Source organism: Engystomops pustulosus, chromosome 5 (assembly GCF_040894005.1).
Source record: "Engystomops pustulosus chromosome 5, aEngPut4.maternal, whole genome shotgun sequence".
NCBI lineage: Eukaryota > Metazoa > Chordata > Amphibia > Anura > Leptodactylidae > Engystomops > Engystomops pustulosus.
In genome coordinates, this window is record NC_092415.1 from 53,893,995 (window position 1) to 53,908,535 (window position 14,541).

General features: G+C 41.1%; 1 protein-coding gene across 2 annotated transcripts in view; it reads right to left on the reverse strand.

Moving 5' to 3' along the window:
- Positions 1 to 14,285, reverse strand: part of LOC140132789 (meprin A subunit beta-like) — a 44,314-nt gene extending 30,029 nt beyond the window's left edge. Inside the window, exons 1-7 of one of the 2 annotated variants that reach the window (XM_072152012.1) lie at positions 14,222 to 14,285; positions 12,160 to 12,178; positions 11,675 to 11,728; positions 11,288 to 11,331; positions 5,699 to 5,774; positions 3,830 to 3,947; positions 1,750 to 1,925 (exon numbers count right to left, since the gene is read on the reverse strand). In XM_072152012.1, coding sequence (XP_072008113.1) covers positions 1,750 to 1,925; positions 3,830 to 3,947; positions 5,699 to 5,774; positions 11,288 to 11,331; positions 11,675 to 11,728; positions 12,160 to 12,178; positions 14,222 to 14,275 — 541 coding nt within the window. In that variant the 5' untranslated portion in view covers positions 14,276 to 14,285. Of the gene's footprint in view, positions 1 to 1,749; positions 1,926 to 3,829; positions 3,948 to 5,698; positions 5,775 to 11,287; positions 11,332 to 11,674; positions 11,729 to 12,159; positions 12,179 to 14,221 lie in introns of those variants that run through there. The other variant, XM_072152013.1, reaches the window with a different exon arrangement.
- Positions 14,286 to 14,541: the final 256 nt, after the last annotated feature.

A 14,541-nucleotide genomic window follows, 5' to 3' on the forward strand; every position in this document is an offset into this window, starting at 1 on the left:
CACCCTTGACCTGACGAAAGGGTATTGGCAGGTACCCCTGACTGACAGGGCTAAAGAGAAGACCGCTTTTGTTACCCCTGATGGGCTTTTTCAGTACGTGGTACTCCCCTTTGGGCTACATGGGGCTCCCGCCACGTTCCAGAGGTTAATGGATCTCGTGCTAAAACCTCACCGGAGTTATGCCTCGGCCTACTTAGATGACATCATAGTCCATAGTAACGACTGGGAGAGTCATCTAGCCAAAGTACAAGCAGTGGTAGACTCCCTGAGGGCAGCAGGGCTGACAGCGAACCCCCAAAAGTGTGCACTGGGTCTGGAAGAGGCCCGTTACCTGGGGTACCGTATTGGGCGAGGGGTCATCAAACCCCAAGTAAATAAAGTAGAGGCGATCCAGCAGTGGCCACGACCTTTGAGCAAGAAGCAAGTGAGGGCTTTTCTGGGCATAGTGGGCTATTATCGCCGATTTATCCCTGACTTTGCGACAATAGCGGCACCCCTGACTGACCTGACAAAGGGTAGCAGGACGGTGATGGTAAAGTGGAGTGAAGAGGCTGAGGGGGCGTTTCAGCGACTTAAGACGGTTTTGTGCGAGGGACCGGTACTGATTACCCCTAACTTCACCAAGACCTTTATTGTGCAGACTGACGCTTCTGACGTGGGCTTGGGGGCTGTCCTGTCCCAAGTAGTGGAGGGTGAGGAACATCCTGTAACATTCCTGAGCCGCAAGCTCACACCTCCTGAAAAGAACTACAGTATAGTTGAGAGGGAGTGCTTAGCGATCAAATGGGCTCTGGAATCCCTGAGGTATTATCTGGTAGGGCGGCAGTTTACACTGGTGACTGATCACTCTCCCCTAACCTGGATGAGTCAGGCCAAGGAGAGGAACGCCAGGGTCACAAGGTGGTTCCTAATGCTCCAGAATTTTAAATTCACGGTGGAACATCGAGCAGGAAAGCTGCATGGGAATGCCGATGCCCTATCCCGTACCCACTGTCTGATGGCCAAAAATGTTCGTCCCCACAGGGTCAAACAGAGGGGGAGGGTATGTGAGACACTGAAGGGGTTAACTGTGGATGGGCGGTATGTTTCCCCTAGGTTTTGCTTCTATGCAAGGCCTTAGTGCTGAGGTGGGTTTGTCCAGCACCTTGGACACAGGTGATGGGAACAGCCTAATTAGCCTAGATAAAATGACTCAGCAGAGTTGAGTGGGTTGTCTCTCTGTGGAAGGAGGCTGAGAGGACACAGCTCTGACCTGTGTGTCTGGAGCAGCCACGTGATCTTTGTTTAGTGTGAGCTAGTGGACTATTTGTATAGTTAGCACCCTGACGGGTAGGTTTTCTTTTGTTTATTCAAATACCTGAATGTAAAGGCTGGTTTAATTTTGCTGCAATAAACGCAGGCGAGACCTGTTTGGACTGTACCCTGGTGTCCCTGTCTTGAACTGCATCCCAGCACCCCGCTACCACGGTCTCTACTGGGCCAAATCCCCACAATGAGTACAAGGCCTCTGGAAGAATGTCTTAAAAGGAATGTTCTGGTATATTCAGCATGGCCACTCGGTAGCCATTTTTTGGCTAAAAGGGTTCATTTGGAATCACCTTACAAAATCAGGAGGGTTGTTAGAGCCCTGCATAAAATCCCTAACACAAGTCAATGAGGCCGTGAACTAGCTACAATTATATTATTTTTATTAACTTCACACTATAAAAGTATTTTATATTGAGTTAAATGCGGTTCTTATAGGCTTACCATTCTCAATATTTGCCCACAAGATGGTCACATAATCATCCCTGTCAGATCGTGACTGCTCGTGATAGAATCCCAGTGCATGGAGGAATTCATGTTGAACAATTTCAACTGTATCACATCCATAGCCAATAGAAAGCTGCTGTTTTCCATTCTGCATTCCAACATATGAATAACACCTAAAGAAATATGAAGCAAATATATACTAAAAAAAGTATACAACACGTGAATATTGATTATTACATATTTGGCACAAAAAACTTTTTATGGATAATAGAAACAAATTATCATCAAAAATGACTTAATTTTATAGTTATTAGTTAATGTGAAGAAGATCAAATTCTAACGTCATCTAGCAAAGAACGTTCTGTTTCACAATAACCACATCAGTGATGCAGCAGGAACAGTAATGTTCACTTATCTTTAAGAAGGTCCTCCAAAGATAATATGGCCCGGTCTACTACTTCTCCCTCTTCCTACAGTCCCAAGTAGCGAAGTAATTATCACTTTAATATATGACTGAAAGCAGCATCTTTTAAGTTGCTTGAGACTGCAGGAATCAGTCCTGTGTCCTGTCTTTGAGTCCGATCTAGTGTGCTGGGGCGCTGGCCTGGGTGCCCACAGAAAGGCACCTGTGCCATAGGTTCGCCACCACTGCTATCAGAAGCTCCAACTATAACAGGATTATTTACCAGAGACCCACAAAAGAATAAGAAAGCATTTTTACTCAATATTCGAGGCAGGAGTTTGGTGGTTACAAGAATCCTACAATAGGCAAGTATTTGTAAAAATAGTAAAATGTTAAAAGAAATGCAATACCTTTTGGAGGTCCATCTTCCTTCTTTATGCTATAAAATACCAGTGTAACAGGGTCTTTCCCTTGTGGGGTGTCATTGTGCATCATTACATCATGAGCAAGGCGTACGATGTGGGAGCAGTGTGAGGCAAGTCAATTTATTATTTTAGTTTGGACCACAATGAGACTCATAATAACTACATTTCAGTTTTTTTCTGTAACTTTACAATTTTTAAATGTAGAATTCGGAAAATATTTATGAAAAGTTTATAATATAATTTCATTAGAATAAGTTTCTGTATATAATGTAATTAATTCAGGGGTCACTTTAAAAAAGCATCATTTGGGTATTTTTATTCTGATTTAGGGTAGTTTCACATTGGCAGTTTTTTTTCGCATAAGGGAATTTTCACAGAACCCATTTTGGCTTACTGACACACAAAGATTGGTTTTTCTCTTCCTGGTTTCAGTGATTTCTGGTTTCGTTCGGCCACGCCCCCTGATTTCTGTTGCGTGCATGCCGGCGCCCATGCGCCACAATCCGATCGCGTGCGCCAAAATCCCAGGGCAATTCAGGGAAAATCGTTGCAAATCGGAAATAATCGGGTAACACGTCGGGAAAACGCGAAAAGCATCGGAACGCGATGGAGTTCACCGGGCCGGGCTGAGTGAAGGTGGTTTTTCCGAATCCATCTGGTTTTCGTTCGGCCACGCCCCCTGATTTCCGTTGCGTGCATGCCGGCGCCCATGCGCCACAATCCGATCGCGTGCGCCAAAATCCCGGGGCAATTCAGGGAAAATCGGCGCAAATCGGAAATATTCGGGTAACACGTCGGGAAAACGCGAATCGGGCCCTTAGTAAATGACCCCCATTATCATAAAAGTTAATTACCTCACATCAGATGGTTAGTTGTCTGTAAACACTCCACTTCCTGGTGGTTGTAGTTCTAAACAACACAATGCATTTCTTTTAATAATTTAAGTTTTAGTTTCTTTTTTGTGGAGGACCAGTTCTTTGAGGTTTCACTCTTTAGTCATAGAACAGTCTTTTGGATCTAAAATAAACCAGCATTTGCAAAAAGCAACCCACTGTACAAATTATATTAAATTATTAGTCCAAATTCTATTGTATCTTGGATGTTGATTCTACGACTGTCATGTTTTTTAGGGTCTTAGCTACTGCCTAATAATTGATCCTCCCAAAAGAATATAATAGACATATATTATATATAAGACAACGAAAACATGTTTTTAAAGATGTTTTTAGACCATAAATGGTTTACTTACCCACCACCACGAAATACAGATACATAGTTTTTTTCACCATTCCAGGGTTTAAAGTCAATACAACTCTTCATTCGGTAGCGCTCAAATGCTTTCAGAATAACACCTTTTGCATTTATTTCTAAAGTTAAATAGAAATTGTTTGTACAGTTCATGTGTGGGGCACTAGGCCAATTATTTATTCAAGTAAAAGAGGAAAAGAATAGCACAGTCACTCTGACAGCGATCCCATCTGCTGCCAGAGAGGCCCAGCTGGACCAAATGGATACTGCACCTTATGTTCCACCCGGGCCCTTCCCACTGCGGCTGCTACGTCTGCTGCAGCGGTAGCACCACCACTGATTTTATTAGAGGTGTGTGGGTAAATTTTCTGCTTAACCCCTTCAGGACATAGCCGAGCTTAAGGAGGTTTAAAGCTTAAGGCTCGGACCCATTTTTTGTATTCTGACTGGCGTCAGTTTTTATGGTTATAACTTTTGAACACTTTTACTTATCAAAGAGATTTTCAGATTGTTATTTTGTCACATGTTGTACTTCATTTTACAGGTAATTTTTTTCTGCTAAGTTTTGTATTGATAAAAAAAAAAAATTATTGTTGAATTTTGCAAAATTTGCCGTTTTCAAATTTAGAAATTATCTTGTTTTTAAACAGATAGTTTTTACCACTTAAATTAGTTGCTGAATAACATTTCCCATGTGTCTGTCTGCTTTACGTTCATAATTTATAAAATGTCTGAATAATTTATTTTATGGCTTACAAATCGAACATCAGTTTCTCGTATTTTCAAGTAAGTTTCCGAACTGGCTTTCTAGGGGATCATTACTGTTTTTTATGAAATTAGCAATAAATAATTTTCAAAACCCCCAATATATCAATCCATTTTCAAATCTGCACCCCTAAAACTATCAGAAATAGCTTTAAGGAAGACCCATTGTGATCTTCATAGTAATTAAATCAAAATGTAAGTGAAATTGAGAATGGTCCGATTTTGTTGGTAACACATTCATTTAGCCCTAAAATTTACACGTACAGCGAGGCGCAGAATTGAAGGAGGGCCATGCATTAGCCAGTTTTGCCTTATAGAATTTAGTGGCTTTTAGTTGGTTTATGGGGCACTTTTTTGAGCTATAAAATATATGTTTTTCTGTTAATGTTTCCAAGTGAGTGCTGTTTATTTGCAGGATAAGATGCCTTTTTCAGTGGTACAATTTTGGGATGGCTATGCCCTATTGCTCAGAATGTATAACATTTTTTGTGTGGAGGAGTTGTCTTAAACTGAGGCTGTTAACGTGACAATGTAACAACAGCATTGCCATTCTCCTAAATCAAAAAAACTTTAGATCTCATAGTCACTGAATGCATCATCTAAAGGTTAAAATAATAAAAAACTTGATGTTGGTGGGTCAAAGGCTAGGCATAATATATTTTCATTTTCCAGTAACAATCTCATGTTAGTGTTTTATTGTGCAAAAACTTGCTATGCACAAAGTAAAATAAGAAATGTGAAAATAAGGAAGTCTGTATTTTGAAGCCTTAGCCAATAAGAAGAATAATTTTTAACTTCTTCTGTACTGCACAATAGCATGTGGTTATTTCATCAAATTTTGTGTTATTAAGGCCCTAAAGGGGTTTTCAAAGGATTAGGAGCAGAGCTGCAGCTCCCTAGTGTAAACCACTATACAGTGTCTAGATCCTCCTGATTCTGGCTCCTTGCAATTGTACAGGTTTCGGTTCACTCTGTTGAGGGCAGGGAAGGGTATTGGCCTTGAACCCGCAATGATTGGATACAAATGACCTGCATAAACTATGCTTGTGTGCATGACATCTAATTCTAAAAAAAACACATAAAGATATTAATATAATGCACTTACCAAGACTGTCTTCTAAGTAGTAGGGGACTACTAGCGGCCACCTATATTGTGAACCAATAATTGCATTTCTCTCTGTCTATGGTAACAAAAATAACAATTATTGCAAAATATTGAATCTGGAAAGGTACTGATAAGAATATGTGAGGAAAAAACTGTATTTCTGAATTTTAACATAACCATTGAAGATTTCTATGTTGGGTCTATGAGAGGGTTTTTGCCTTTGCCTCTCAGAATTCCAGACACATAAGTTTTACTTTTTACTCAGTTTTTTGTTCTACAGCATTCATTTGATACTACAGTGTAGTGTAAACATAGTAGTGTAAACTACAGTAGTGTAAACATAGTGCTTGTTAACAATTTTACCATCACATCTATGTGGGCTATGTGAAATCAAGGGCATACAACCCACCACCCAAGACAACAGGGCTGACCCAAAAATCTGTGACTTTCCCACTGAATCTGGAACAGAGAGTCCTAGGGTCCATCATTACCTCAATGGACTACGAACTGTTGCACACTATTTTCTGCTTTTTTTTTTTTTTTTTAAGTATTTGACGTGACAACTTGTGATCAGGGGGTTTGTTAAAATTCGGTTTAAAGGGTTTGGGAAAAAATTTTGTTGGAGAGTCTGACTAGAGAAGTTGAGGTATTGGTAGGCCACAATGGCACTCTCAGAATGGAGAGGCCAGACGAAGTTGAGGCATTGGTAAATTACATCGCAAAGACTTCCTCAAGTTACAACAGATTGTCTTCCAACTTCTCTACCTCTTTTGGAGGTCATGGAGCAGTTACTAATGCTGTATGATAACTCTCCTATCTGGGATTCCTTGGGACATCCACCTGCCACAACAGCGGACCATCACAGGAGGGTGGGGTGAGGGCTTGGTTGGAAAAGATGGGTGATGACAATGTTAAAGGCCCAACATGAATGAAAGGCAATTATAGTTCGGAAGAAGAGGTGATGGTCACAAAGCTCTAGGTAGCCAAGAGAAAATGCAGAAGGTAAAAAAGTTGCATCAGGCAGCCCATAGCCACATCTTCACCTGCCCACTGTGCCTAAGAGACTGTGCACACAAGGGCTGGTCCATAGGTTCTTCGTGGTGTGGCATTTTTTCAAGCATAGTGCAGAAGACAAAACATGTGTCATTTGCACCATCTGAATGACGAGGTACATACAAACACAACACAAGCTGCAGTGGATGACACACCATAAAAAACATGAAACCACCTGAGGCTCCCTCTAATTTTTCAGTTGTCTTAGCCTCTACCACTGTATTCTAAGTGACAAGGCCACCTATCTCTCTACAACAGGAGGATATGACACTAACAGCACCACCACCATCACCAAGACTGTCCACACCATCCCAGGCAAGCGTTCAACTTTCTATCAACAAAAAACAGAAGTTTGGCCCATCTCATCCACTAGCCCTGGTCCTGAATTGGGAGCATTACAATATGGCTGACCTTTAAAAAGTTACCATTTGGGCCCACAATACATTATTCCCAGCCGCCCTGATTTTTCTAGCTCAAATTGGTACTGCAAAGCTTTCTGGCCAATTATACAGACATGTCAGAGCGGCTGCATAAAGAGTCTACCACCTTTGCGCACTTACAGCGTTCACACCTTTCCGCTGCTAGTCTATTTGCGCCACAGAGGAATTTTGGCCTTCCCACTCAGTGACTAACATGTAATGTGCCAACCAGGTGGAATTCTACTTTACATATGCTGGAAGGGTGTGTGAGAAGCAGCAGACAATAGATGATCCCCAGATAGAGAATGCCTAGGGGAGTCAAAGTACCAACAATCATCATTCTCTGTCTTTACCTGGCTTTTTCAAAATATGTTCTATTAATCCAATCCCAATTTGGACCCAAGGAGATGCTGTAGCTCTGTATGAAATGGTCTAGTACTACCATCTACATAGTTTTTGTCACAATCTCAGGGGAATAGTCCCTTAGGACTAAGTGAGTGGACTCCCTGGACCACCGCGGGAGATAACAACCTTAGCCGCACCCGGGAGCGGAGTCTAAGTGAACTCCTGGTCTTCGCCAGAGCCCGCCGCAGCAAGACCATCCCGCTTCACGGGTACGACTAGGCCCACGGTGGCAGCCAAGGTAGGGACACGGGGACCACGGGAAGGCAGGCAGGCAGGACCACGGGAAGGCAGGCAGGACCACGGGAAGGCAGGCAGGCAGGACCACGGGAAGGCAGGCAGGCAGGACCACGGGAAGGCAGGCAGGCAGGACCACGGGAAGGATAACATGGAACAAGGGAACACAAGAAACCAGGAACACGGGAATAGCAGAATACACAGAGGCGTCTGGAAACGCTAGGGAACACGGGGAATCAGAGGCGTCTGGAAACGCTCAAGAAGGCTTTCTCCTCAGTAGAATGAGCTGAAGATCCGGCAGGGGATGCTGGGAGTCGCCAGGCTATATAGCCGAGCCTGGAATGCCAGAGCCAATAAGGAGGACGCTGGCCCTTTAAGGCTGGGAGAAGTCTGGGCGCGCCCCCTCTAGTGGCAGGAGCACGCGACTGCATGGAAACAGCATGCGGCCTACATGCTGGGAGCAAGAGTGCAGGCCGGAGCCTGGAGAGGTAAGTGAGAGCTGGGGGAGCGGGGACCGCGGCAGCAGGCACTGGTACACCCTCAATCCGTACCGAGGATCGTGGGTGTAACCGTGACAGTTTTATCATTGAGTATTCAGATATATGCACAATTTTTACATATTTTGTACTGGGGCATGGGGAAAGCACTGTGACTACTTGGGGGGAAGCCCTGGCTACTGCGGCAAGGGGGAAGCACTCTAACTACTTAAGGGCAGAACTGGTAACTGGGGCATGGGGGCAGCCCTGTGACTATTTGGGGGAAGCCCTGTGACTACTGGGGGCAGGTACTGTGACTACTGGACGCAAGTACTGTGACTATTGCCACTGTAATGGCCTAACTAAGGGAACAACAGAGCACTATTAAATTTGTCATAAGAATGTGAATGAGATGATAAAATGAGGAACCTAACTTTTTTTGTGTTTCTAAAACTTAAGAGCTAAGTTCCAACAGGAAGGAGCTGACATCCTTTAAATAGATGAAAGAGAATATCTGCAACCAAAAAAGTTGTGTGTAAGTTATAGTTAGTGCTGGTATTACACATTAACTCACAATTCTGCATTGGCTTTGGATCTGTTTTCATATATCTAAGTATTTATACATGTCTGTACACATACACATACAGACTTTAATCATTTTTTTACCAGGGGAATGAGGCGGCTGTGGATACAAGAAAGCAGTAGTACTTACCACCTCTGGTGGTCCGTTCCAGAGCTGTGTCCTTATCACCCCTGGTCTCTGTATGCAGATTAGGGGTGATGGTAGGCACAGCACCGAATCAGAGTGCCAAAGGGAGTTCAACTCCTTAGTGACGTGGCCTGGAAAGGCTCTAGTGACTGGCCATTTTTAGCGAATATTCATAAGCGTTGGTTTAAGGGCTATAACTTTTTTTTTTGCATGCTACCTTAGAATTTTTTGCTGTGTTTTTTTTTTGGAACATATAGCTCTATTTAAAATGTAATAAAAGTAAAAAAATTTCAAATTAACTCAAATGAACATTATTAATGAATTCCCTATTTTGTTTCTGTTGTTTTGATATGTAATATGTATAGTATTGGGAAAACGGAGAGACTATGGCAGAGTGTAGCAGGGGATTTTTTTTTTAATTATATGGTGAAATGTAATTTTATTTTTATGAATATTTATTAATATTTTTGTGTATGTGTATTTTTACTTTATATGTCCCCCTGAGGTCATAAAACACCCATGGAGGATATTTTCACTTTTGTTTTTTAATTTTGCTTTCCTCTTCTTGTTTTACAAGTTTTCCCTTGTAACTGAGGCATCTATAAGAGCCCCAGTTACAGAGGAAAACAACCAGCTGTGACTGGGGACTCTGATCAGTGCTGTACTGGTTCTAATTAGATCCAGTAGCTCTGATTAACACCATAATCAGAGTCTATGGAGGCAGCACCGCTGTGCATTGTGCTTATTCAGCGGAGGAGCGTAGAAGGGAGAAGCAGTAACAAACCACATCTCCCTTCTTCCTAGGGTCTCCGGGTATCTCCGACACCCAGATACCGGGTAATGCTCCCGCGACTAGTGCGGGGGCATTAGAAAACTCTAGCAACATCTAAAGACATCGCTGCAGACTCCGGACCTGTGCCCGCTGATGTCTAAAGTCAGCGGGTGGTCCGCAGGGAGATAAGTACAACTGCTTTCTTGTTTTGAAACCCCCTTCCCACCAAAAACCTGGACAGCCGTTATGAAGGGGGCTGTATATTTTAAGGGGTCAGTAGCTTAGGGTTAGTAGAGCTAGGTAAAATTGGTGTAGGTTTATTGGGCACATTTAGGTTCCCCTGGTTATATTCACACGCAGCGTTTTAATTACATTAATGAACGCCATTTATGCACTGTGGGGAGGAATGTCTCCCGACTACATGCGCACAATGCAAAACACGGGTTACACATTCCTGATCGCAACCTTTTCACTGTAAACGTAGATGTGAGTGTGAACTAAGCTGGAGGCCGCATTCTAGTAATGCCTTTGCAATTCAAATGCATTGGGCAAAACACATGAAAAGAAAAGACATTTTGCAAGTAGCAACATGTCTTTTGTCTTTGAACATTAATAGCAATGACTAACAATAACACATACCACATTCAGATTTCCATCTGTTCCTTATCACAGCAGCCTCCCCTTCCTACTTAACTGCCTCTTTGACTCACCCTGGGGTCAGCAGCCTCTCCCTAGCTCTGTCTCCTCTCTTAAATGGCACTGTGGCATGTGACCCTTCCTTTAATGCATCAGGCTCACATGTCCCAACCAGCCAATCACAGCCATGCTCAAACTGAGGCATGGCTGTGGTTGATAAGGGGTTGCAAGCTGATTGATTGGCTGCTCTGCAGTCAATTCACCAGCTTGCTGCATTTTCTGGAACCCAAACCCGAAACCTGAGTGACGGGCCGCCATTTGGCTTTGGGGTTGTGGGTGCCAAATCCGCCATGTTTGGTAAAGACCCGAATCTCTCAACACTAGTGACCACTCAAAATTGATATCCTAAATAGATAGTCCTGTAAAAGATAACCACTATGCAGAGTATACAATGGTAAAAAAAAGTTTAAAAAACAAAGTGTCAAAATCCAATACTGTATAAATCTTAAGTAGCACTTATCAGTTTAACCTTCCATGTGTTACCACAAAACCCTTCACACCATAAAGGGTTAACCTTAACAGCAATCAGAAATATAAGATGTGTGCACCATAGAGAATGGATCTCAGACTTCCTATACACAGGTTTAAATGGTTTAATCTTGTTACCATTAAAACATATAATATGTCTTGTATATTGTATTTTGAAATCTGATGGATATTTTTATCTATGGGTTTCGTAAAATATTATATGTTTTAATGGTAACAAGATTAAACAATTTAAACCTGTGTTTAGGAAGTTTGAGATCCATTCTCTATGGGGCCCACATCTTCTATTTCAAAATACAACACTGTCTGTAATAACACTATAAATAAAAGAATGCTTACTGAATCATGCTTGATGTCTCCTTCAAATAAATCCAAGCCAGAGGCTAAGAAAAAAACACAAAAACATTTCAATTAAAAAACTTGCTAACCTATCTGACACCTATTGTACATTGAAATGTCAACCAGAGGTGTAACTCGCAGCTTCAGGGTTCCAGTACTAATTCTTTACCAGGCCCCGTAACTAAAATGTATGGCAAGTAGTCTTCTATATTTGAGAAAGGGAAACCATATGGTCCACTAAGGCTTCTGGGCCCAGGTGCAACCACATCCTCTAAACCCAAATCTAGTGATGACAATGATGATTTATAAAGCGCTAAAGAATTTGATGGCATTATATAAATAAAGATTATTAATATTAGTGATGACACTTTTGTCTGCTTTACATACCTAAATTTATGGCAGGAATGTCCGTGTGGTTAGCAAGAAGTCTTCTATGTTGTTCTAAAAGAAGCATCAAAAACAAGAATATTACAGGTGGCTGTGAGTATACCTGCTGTATAAAATATCAAGATTGCAAAAGAAGGATTTTAGGGACCTTAAAAAATTATATTTGCTCTTATTTTTCTTCTCCATGTCAGCTATCTTGCTACAACAATCTCTTAAGTCATGTCCAGTTCAGCTGAACAAAGACACAAGAAGACTGAATTAAGCCTGGCCTGTGGATTCTGAGCTGTATACAATTCTCATTTAGGCCCCATTTACATGAGCCTTATGGGGAAGTATATGTGGCCAGATATACACCTCCATAGACGCCTATGTCGCCGGGCATGGTACATGATGGTTAGGTTATAAACTTGGCAAAACCTAATCAGAGCTACTTAGTCAATGCAGTAAAATGTTCCTTTAACTTTAAAAAAACATAGCAAACTTACCAGGTATTTGTGGAAACGGCTGAAATAAAAATGTACATGCGTTACTATCATAAGATGAGAAAACAAAGGTAAATCTCCTATATATCAGGATGCGTTCATAACGAAAGCCAAGTTGAAGTGCTAGATTTGTCAGACACCGAATTTCATAATGTGCCTAATGGACCCCATTGACTTCCACAGTTTTTTTAATATGAACAAAAATTTGAGAGTAGGATATTCAATTAATCATGCCAAAATTAATACAGAACAATGGCTAAAACACAGTAAAATGTATCATCCTGTTTTTTGTTTTCAAAGTGTCGATTTGTGCCAATCTTGCACAACTGTAGTGACTTTTGTTTGACAGATATTGGGGCAGATTTACTTACCCGGTCCTGTTGCGATCCCGCGGTGCGTTGTCCGACGAGGATTCGGGTCTTCGCCAAAATCCCACAGCAGACACTTGTTAAATACATGTACAAGCCTTGTAATCCCCGAAAAAGGTGCACAGTCCGATGAAAGTGCGCTCCGCAAACATTAGTAAATGAGCCCCACTGTGTTCAATTATCTAATGCAATTGAATTGAAATTGTGCACACCTTTTCCTGTGTGGTACACTTTCATTATACAGCGTGTCACTCAATTATGTCAAGTTGCAGTGATAAATGCACCCCAAACTCCGACTAAGCCCTAACAAGCCCCTTTAAGTGCACAGATTTTGCAGGTGTCGTACAAAGTGCAGCTTCAACACAAAAGTGGCGCAAACTCTTAATAAATACATGAGTCAGCTCTAAAGATGTTTTTTTAGTGCAAAGATAGATGAAAAACTGACACAGAATGGCAAGCATTTATCAATTTGGGCCCAGGGTGGGCAATTTTCAGTAGGATGTAAGTATGTGGCACAAGGGTTTAATGCATTGGCACACAAACAAAAAGGTTTAGAATTGTCTAGAAATTGTAGAAATAGAACTCCCTAGACCAGTTTTTAACTAGTCTAATTGTGCACCCAAAGTTGCGGGGAAAAAAAGAGTTGGAAAATTAGATGTGCCGGAAAAGTGTTGGATTCACAAGTGGCCCAAAAAATAACAAGTTTTGAGTGTCGGAAAAGTCTTTTCCACATTAATGAATTCCTACAACACGGCTTGTAAGGTTTCCTGATGTTGTTTCCATTGATGCATGATTTGAAATAACCAAACTCTTTTAGCAGAGTGGATTTTTCAATTTTCCAAGTTTTATGTGCTTTTATTTACCCTTTAATGACACCCAATACATATGTAGGATATTTACCCTAGATCGAGGTTCTCATGGGCTGAGCTCTTATCATAAAAGGTGAACTCAATGCTGAGCTATATGTAAGTGTTCTACAAGATAAATTACTTTGTACACTTGAGTATTCTGGATATAAAAAGGATGGCAGAGCATTCCAACAGGACAACTACCCAAATAATATACTGAGATTGGTAAAGACATGGTTTAATGCCAATGAAGTAGTGATGCTGGATTAGTCCCTATAGTCCCCGTACTTCAGGTCACAATCCAATAGAGTACTTGTGGATAGAGTTACAGTAAGAATAAAACTATATTTATTACCATGGCGACCAGTATGTAAAAACAATGGGATTGTGTATGAGAGATCTGGGATCAGATTTTGGTTGAGACATGCTTGAATCTGATCTAGAGTATGCACGTTACAAGAATCTGCATAACTAAGCGTATACTAAATAACTGCAAGTCAAATCTATGTATGAGATAGCCTAGATGATTGTTAATAAATGATGGTAATCTCACATACAAAGCTGTAGTGAATGGAGTTGCACATCAGTATATATAAATAGTAGATAACATTTTTATATGGTCAGTATAACTGAAAGGGAAATATATAATGCATACAGTTCAATGGGGCAAGTCATATGCAAGAAATGATCACAACATGTACCTTGATCATCAACTTTCTCATATTCATTAAAAAAAACCCTAATACATATAAAAATAATCATATACGCAAAATATAGAAATATAGAGAGACAAAGATAGAGATTCCTGCAGCTGTATGCTCTTTATGTAAGCTCTTCAGATTTTCTTACCAGACCACAAGCCACTCGTAATAAAGTAAGTGTGAATAGAATATAGCTCGCCATCAAGAAAGTCATGAAACAGGAATGTTAGAAGACATACAATAGACAACACTGCTACTTATAGTGAAGCCGTTATGGTATTTGCATATATGGTATTTGCATATATACGTTATTGGACACAGGATGTTTGAACAGTAATTTATGTCTACATTACTGTGTCATAACAACATATATGCACCATGGTTTCCGCTTGTGAACATTTCACTGTATACAAATAGCACCAAACATAAAATAACATATAAAGAATAATATTTTGATCAATTCTTAGT